The 8110-nt window shown below is 35.2% G+C and overlaps 1 protein-coding gene across 2 annotated transcripts; it reads right to left on the bottom strand.

The window, feature by feature from the left end:
• Positions 1-442: 442 nt before the first annotated feature.
• On the bottom strand, positions 443-5927 carry LOC145802987 (cytosolic enolase 3-like). Of its 2 annotated transcripts, XM_082896016.1 has the most exons (11): positions 5630-5927; positions 5363-5540; positions 4046-4898; positions 3896-3945; positions 3752-3812; positions 3560-3636; positions 3383-3486; positions 2944-3042; positions 2740-2825; positions 1614-1811; positions 443-897 (listed from the first exon to the last, which is right to left on the bottom strand). In XM_082896016.1, the coding sequence occupies exons 8-11, from the start codon at positions 2972-2974 to the stop codon at positions 829-831; spliced, it is 384 nt and encodes a 127-aa protein (XP_082752142.1). In that variant the 5' UTR covers positions 2975-3042; positions 3383-3486; positions 3560-3636; positions 3752-3812; positions 3896-3945; positions 4046-4898; positions 5363-5540; positions 5630-5927; the 3' UTR covers positions 443-828. The 2 variants fall into 2 exon arrangements, with proteins under 2 accessions (XP_082752142.1, XP_082752143.1); XM_082896017.1 differs by lacking the exons at positions 5363-5540; positions 5630-5927 and having other exon boundaries at positions 3896-3950; positions 4046-4167.
• Positions 5928-8110: the final 2183 nt, after the last annotated feature.

Raw genomic sequence — 8110 nt, 5'->3', positions numbered from 1 at the left:
CCGTCGCAAATAATAAAAAAACAGTCGCAAAAGACTTTTTGCGACGGCCCATGCGACGGCAAATGGGGGTCGCGAATGTGGGGGTGGCAAATACTTTTTGCGACCGCAAAATAACAGTCGCAAACTATTTGCGACCGCTTAACCTACTTATAGCGACTGATATTTTACCGTCGCAAAAGAGTTTAAAAAAGGCCTACAATGTATTAGCGACCATCTTACCGTCGCAAAAAAAAAAAAAACAAAAAAAAATACCTACAATCATATATATATATATATATGCAAATATTATATACAATAAACGTAAAGACATATTTGCAAAAATCTCAACATTCATGCATTATTTTCCATTATTTAAAAAGGCCTACAATGAGAACTTTCGCTTTTGGAGATTATGGGACAGCCCAAATCCAAGCATTCAAAACAAACAATAAGTCTCTCGAAAGAGAAAAATATAAACATGTAGAGAATATTGCATTAGAATCCTTAATCTCAACTACAACAGTTCCACACTCTCAAACTTGCAAAAAATTGTATACATTCCCGGTACTTAAAAAAGAAACAAAATATAATCACACAAACCAGAAAAATTGCAACTGTTATCACCAAAAATTGACTCTTGCAATGCAAATTTGAAGTTCTACAGATAATCAGATGAAAGACTTCTTTACTAGGTTGATATGAAGAATCACTCTGACAAGAGCTATTGTGCAGAGCAACACAAGCATCATCATGACCCAGTATCTGAATGTGAGGAGACACACAGGCTTCATATGCCAGGAAGTGATTAAAGAGAAGACGGGAGGGGCAAAAGAACCATAGAGAGTTTGTTCAGGTCATCCTCCAGTCATCACCAGCATAGACTGCTTGATCACCGAGCTCTTCTTCAATTCGCAGCAACTGCAATAAACTTTAGCCATTAGTTTCATGCCTACCTTTCAATTGTAATAATACACTGCTGGCTTGCTAAGACAAATTCAATAAACATGGTTTCATATTTTTATTTTTTTTATTTTTTAGGGGTTAATATCTGTATTTTTGTTTTGTTACTGAGCAATTATCGCTCATCTAAATTATTTTATAGCAACACATCAGCCAAGATGTAAGAAGCTAATATGAACATACATTTAACAAACGATTGAGGGAAAAATTACAAAGTTGATTGAAAGGGTCATTTTGGTAGCTTAATTGCACAAAGTTGCCACCTAGTCCTAGGTAGAAAGTAAATGGAGGTCAATAAGGAGGGTATAAACAAGAAAGATTAAATTCATCTATTAAAAAAAGAAAAAGAAAAAAAACCCAGAGCATGAAGCCCGCTAATCAAATGGGCATTATAGAAGTAAACATTTATTTGTGGAAATGTTGCTGGCATAACAGCTAACTATGCTACAACACTATGTTGATGGTGCCACACAGGTTAATACCCTAAGCCTGCAACTAATTTTAGTATAATTCAAGCGGTAAAACTGCAAGGGACAAAAAGAAGCAGCTGAAATTGCATGGGAAAAGCTACTTATTGTATAATTCATGCCTTTTATTGCCTAAATTTAAATTGAATCAAGTTGGAAAATTGCATGCGAGAGAGATCAAGTCAATTGCATGAAAGAGAAGTAAACCTGGTTGTACTTTGCTAGCCGTTCTCCTCGGCAAGGCGCCCCTGCTTTGATCTGACCTGTTGAAAGGCCAACAGCCAAGTCAGCAATGAAAGAATCTTCAGTTTCCCCACATCTATGAGAGATCACCACTCCCCAGTGATCATCTTTTGCCAGCTTCACTACTTCAATGGCCTCAGTCACAGTCCCTATTTGATTCACCTGAATTTCATAAAAATACAATCAGAATTCAAAGTCCAGTTGGCGATTTTGCACCATCAATTTTAGGTAATATCATAGGATTGGTTACAGCTTACAACTGACAATGTTTATGTTATAAGCCATGAGTTATTCTTGATGATAACAGCAACAAAGCTAGATACTGTTAGAAAAATATTTTTAACTTAACAAACAGATATAAATATATATATATATATACATATATTTTTTAATTCTAGACACAAATAATCTTAATTTAAAAATTGAATGCTAAATCTGTTTGCCTCTCTAAGGTAGGAATTACCAAGACAAGCAAATGCAAGAGTACAGCATCAGAGAGTGACAACAAAGGCAATAGCACTGCCTGCCAAATCATGCATGGTAGTTCTGGAAAAAATTTAAGTTTTAACACGAGTTATAGAAGAAGAAACAAAAGATTGGAAAGAGATTCAAATGATCCAATTATTTCTTCTTTTTTTCATTGATGGAAACTGGTCCATTTATTTGGACGAAAAAAACACATTACAGCTAAAAACACATTAGACATCAATAAATCATCCCCCACAACCTGGAACAGAAAATTTTCTCTTAAATTAAATCTGGAGGAAGACAAAGAAATATGAAAAGAAAATAGCATACACAATAAAAAGAAAGAACTAGGGCAGGAACCAACAGAACTATTGAATATGAATATGGTCCGATATTAGGCTGAAGCTAGGCTTACATAAAATGAATATAATCAGCTACACCTCCAACTTATACTTCGGGAGCTTATTAAATACAATTTGAACAATTAAAAGGGTGTAGTATCTTTACAGGCCACAAAATGGTGGGACATGGCACAAATACTTCTATTGCAGAATTGTGTGACAACAACAGCTTCATATAAACAAGAAGTTAAAATACTCGTTAACAAGGAATATGGACAAACCTGGCAAATTCCAAGATTGGAAAAAATTTTGACATGTTCCCAGTCCTCCTTGTAAAATGGATCTTCGATTGATACAATTGGGTATTCTAGGAGCCCCAAAAAGTTCAAAAATGGAAAAAGAAAGAGGCATTATCACCAAGGCCATATTTTATATTGAGCAAGTGTTCAAATGAAATGTTAGGAGAAACATTCAGTGATACATACCTGCACAGAGTTCTTTGTATAAATCAATCATCTCTTCTCCTGACCTGAAGTTTTGCTCTGACTTATTTGGTGTTTTATAATCTAAATCATACTTTGTACCTAAATCAGGAAGGGAAAATAAAAAGAGAGAGAATATAATTCAATTTTATAGGCAAGGAAAATACAAACTGATAACATAACAAGACCAAAAGACCCCAAGTGTACACGTAATTATTGCAGCCTATGTGAATAGAGTGAGGAAAACAGCTTCTATTTCCATTCCACTGTTAAACTCTATTGCCATACAGATTATATTCAAATATCATCTCATACTAGTTCCTACATAATGACATTACATTATTACACAACGATTCTCAATTAATACTATTGTAGAAGGAATTCTTTTATTTTCCAATTTTACCATTACTGGAGAACAATTATCAATAACATACAACAATACCTATGCAGAAATCAGTAGCAGATACATCAATCGCTATCTTTATTTTCTCACTATACCCTGTTCTGCTGATGGCTTCCTTTACTAGATCCAATCCTTCTCTAAAGCTGCAAATGCAGAGGACCAAGATCACTAAATGAACAGAGAAAAATAAAGATCGATGTGAAGGAAAAAGCTTGCCTGGAAATGTTTGGAGCAAAACCACCATCTTCACCAACATTGCATCCATGTGCACCATGTTTTTCTGTAATAACAGCCTGCCCTTTTTGCCAAAGAAAAATGAAATAATGAATGAGCCAAAAGCACAGGCATGGGCACAAGATGCAGACATCTAATTAAAAAAAATTCACAAAAAAAAAGGTGAACTGAGACCTTTCAGTATCAAATCCTCTTCTTGCACAATACCATTCACCATTAACTTAACATCATGTACCTATTAAGGCACAGAATTACTGAACATTAGATGTCAAGATGAAGCACATGGGATTTTTCAGTTAAATGAAGAAGAGAACTTACTTCAACAAAATCCCGTTCCTTTGCAACAATGCGCTTTATAAACACATCACCTGAACTATAGCCAATTAGATGATCAACTATTCGACCATATGAAATATAAACCAGCAAGCACACTGTTTTTTCAAGTGTGCATGTCTATAGAATTCTCACCAATCTAAAGCTCCTTGCACCAGAGCTCTGAAGCATTCAGCAGCTATCAATTGCGAAGTCTTCCATAGTGGATGAGGATGTTTTCTTGTCAATCTTGATGCTCCACCACATGTGAAATACAAAACAACTTGTAGATAAAAAGTATTAGACAATTTAATTTACATAAATGTGTGGGGGTGGAGATGGCCGCCGGAAAATATGAACGCTCAGCAAAAGCAAGATGCCTAAGTCAAATGTTCTAACTTAGAATGCCAGATGTTGTGTACATGGTTTGCTGGGTTCTCAACTTACGTATAGTGTGAGTGTGCATTACTGTTGTGAGATTTTAGACACCATTTCCCTTTATGTTCTGCTTTTGGTGGATCATGTCCCATGTACGTGACATCCCAAGTAAGGATAATCTCGTTCCTACTCAATGTGGACTAACATAAGGCACATTGAAATATAATCTCAACAAGTTAAAATGCATACAAATATGGCTTCAATTGAAATGATCCAAGGGAAGAAGAAAGTGTGAACAAAGCCATTCTCTATTGTAAATTGTAACTAAATGAAATGAAACCGCGAAGAACAAATCGAGTACCTTTGAAGAAATCGCGAAGAACAGAATTCCAAATGAAATTGAATGCATCGATCATAAGAAGAAATTGCGAAGAACAGAAATCGCGAGGGGCACATGAATGCATCGTTCCAAATCCTAGAAAATATTGAAATTAAATCAAAGTTACTCAGCATTAAACTTACCTCAAGCATGGTAGTCAAAGTTACTCAGCAATTAAAGTTACTCAGCAATGACCAAAGCATTAAAATATGTGAATCTCGGTATAAATCAATTTGACTCCATGAGAAATCACTGCAAAATCACATGGATACAAACAAAAAGAAATTATAAATTAAACTTCGATTAAGTTAAAACAGAGCACACGCCAATCCAATTTCTATACATGTAGAACCACAGAAATCCATCACCGATCATGACTATCAAACTTACAGTAAAGATATATAGATGAAAATTAAAAGCAGATCAGAAAAATATGTGAATCTCGGTATAAATCAAAGTTACTCAGCAATGAATGAACACAGATATATATATATATATATATGAAAATATAGCAAAAGGATTGATTCGAACCAAAGCTTCGTAGCTGAGAGAGAGTTAGATCAATCATGAGTTCAAATCACTCCAAAATCTATACACAGGTATTTGAAATAGAAATAAATAAGAGAAGAATAGAATTAAATCAAAGCGATTCAATCAAATAGCAAGAGTTTAAACTCATTCAAATTGATTTCACACATAGGGCCAGAGTATAATACCATGAGATTACAGCTAAACACACAGATTTCCACACATGCACACACACAGAGACTAGGCGAGTGGACGGTAATCGGTGCGAGTCATATCACGATCAACACAGAGCATCGCATAGAGAGCGTAAACTATTCCAGGAATGTAACCTAAGATCGTCAATACCAAGCATACGAAGAACTCTACCTGCAATCCACAATATATATACATATATAAATATACAAATATGTATGTATATAGAGAGAGAGAAAGGAGAGAGAGAGAGAGATTCATACCACTAGAGTTACGACCATGGCGAGCAAAGAGAGCGAGAGAGACAGAGAGTACGAGAGAGCTAGAGAGAGACCTCTCTGTTTATCAATGTCGTGAAAATGACAGTGAAAGGGGCTTAGGGCATAGGTGAGTGTAACAAAAGGGCAAAATAAGGCCAAGTTTGGGGGTCAGTGAAGGGAATAAAAAATAGGGGTAAAATATGGCTTTTGGCGCAGATCATTTCCAAAAATGTTTTCTTTTTGCGACGGTTAAATAGTGGGTCGCAAAAAACTAGACGCAAAAAGTCACTTTTTTAGTAGTTAATAACATATATCAAGGTTTCATAAATTTAGACTTGGTCCCTATACACTTTTATTTTATTACATTCCAACCCCTAATTGTAATATTTTATTAATTAATGTACTTGTATTATATTATGTTTATAAATACAAATATCTCATACAAATATCTCATACAAATATCATATATATACATATATATATGTCTTGGAGCCCAAGTTGTTGACCATGTGATGGAAAAAGGGCCATAATTGCAACTTTGACAATTTGCACTTAGGGAACTTAGTCCCCAAGAAACCTTCCCAATCTTTTCTCTCTATATATATATATATATGCACACTTCTCCCCCCTCATTATATACATTTTCAGCCATCCACTAGAGGAGTGAGAGAGAGTGATCTTGGAAAAAAAAAGAGAGAGGGAGAGAGTGAGAGAGAAGAAGAGGAGAAGAAAAGGAAGAATTGTGTTAGTCTTGTACAACAAAGGTAAACATACAACACCTCTTCTCTCAAGTTCTCTTACCACTTGTTTTTCCCCTCCTAATACATGCTCTTTGTATATATATGTTGTAGTCTAGGCCTACACTCTTGTATAAGTGTGTATTAATCAAGAAATGGTATGCTTCACTTTCTTTCTTAAATTTCCAGCAGCAAATCTTTTCCCTCTCTTGAATTTATTTTCCCACCAAAACTCCATAAAATCAAAATCTGTCTTCATGGTACAATATTTGGTATGTCTAGAGTATGTGGTAATTTTTGTAGGTCCCAAGGATGCGTTTTTATAACCTAAACAAATTTTCTAAGTTTGTTACTCACAGAACCAGAAAAACAGTCAACTTTATCTATTTTTAGAAAATTCCAGAAAAATAATCTTGAGCCCAATTTTATGTCAAAATATTAATCTTGGTGTTATATTTTAACTAAAATTTTTTTGAGCTCAAGAGAGCAAGGGGTTTGAGAGAAAAACCGATTTGCGTAACGGTCAACGAATCTGGACAGATCTTGGTAATTTTGAATTATCTTAAAATCTAAAATACCTATCCTACTTTCGTAAATTGAGTCTGAAACTAGACTTATTTATCTACAAACTCACATGAGGCCAGGTACTTAGGGCCAATAAAAGTATTTTTTCAAAATTATTTTCGAACTGGTTCAAAATCTGGAAATCTGGAAATTTGTGTTAATATGCTCTTATTTGGTTTGCAACTCTTATATTCTATGTTTCTTGAATGTCTTAGTCTTGATATGTAATTTGTGATAAATTGTAAATTTTCTTTACCATGAATAAATTACTTCTTGTTTAGTTTGGATTTATAATTATACTGACCCTGCTTTGCTATAACTGAGAACATAACACACTTAATAAATGGGAAATCAAATGGGATGGTAATGGGTTGCGATCATTGCATTAAATTTTATGAGATAATGAACGATTGATTCAAGAGTATGATATAATGGAATGTGTTCCATTTTTGTGAAGTCTTGCGCAAGTGTGTTTTCGAACCATAACATGGCACGGGAGGTATTCTGGCTGCTTAACGGAAATGGGAGGCATAAGGGTGGCAGTGAGGGTCTCACACAGGGAAAGTATCCCTGGAAGCCCGTTCCCTTGGGGCAGACCGTGATGTCACCACTCGGGTATGTAACCCAGGTGTGTGGGCATCATTGGTAAATTGTGCGGTAAGCGACGCATTGGTATTGTATTAACCAAGGGGGAGTCAGAATTGCCCGTGGCCAGTGTAGTGGTTGGGTAGGAACGGCATTCCGCGGGGAGTTGCCTAGAACTAACTAAAATTGACTATTATTCATGAGAACTGAAATTTAATTATAAGCTCTGCTTAATTTTTGCTTTCATTGTATGTTATGATCATGCCGTTATTTTCTTGTGTATTTGGAATGGGAAAGGGGTCGGGGTGTGTATGTTTACTGGGCATTCCAAGCTCATGGCGTTTTATGCCAGGTAAAGGCGAGTTTTACACCAAGAACAGAATCCCTAAAAGCTTTGTGGAACCGTGGCTGTCTTAGAAATTAGATTGCTTATTTCCTGTATTTTGGATAATCTTTTTGTATCAAGGAACCGAGATGTATTTAAAGACTTGAAGAATTTTAGCTGTAACTATTATTAATATTTGATTTTAGTGTAACTATTTGTATTTTGTGCTTAAAAATGATGTGTATCCTCTAGCTAAACCCCGGTGCATCGTTG

This window comes from Camellia sinensis, chromosome 11, assembly GCF_055761805.1.
Source record: "Camellia sinensis isolate YWXY chromosome 11, ASM5576180v1, whole genome shotgun sequence".
In the NCBI taxonomy this organism is placed as follows: Eukaryota; Viridiplantae; Streptophyta; class Magnoliopsida; order Ericales; family Theaceae; genus Camellia; species Camellia sinensis.
This window is presented reverse-complemented; position numbering and strand designations above follow the sequence as displayed.

Bases quoted from the DNA above. Each gene is read 5' to 3' on its own strand.
- LOC145802987 (XM_082896016.1), bottom strand. From the start codon at position 2,974: ATGATTGATTTATACAAAGAACTCTGTGCAG. The intron at 2,826-2,943 runs GTATGTATCACT...TGGGGCTCCTAG, and splicing joins ATACAAAGAACTCTGTGCAG to AATACCCAATTGTATCAATC. The intron at 898-1,613 runs GTTTACTTCTCT...AGTTTATTGCAG, and splicing joins GGCTAGCAAAGTACAACCAG to TTGCTGCGAATTGAAGAAGA.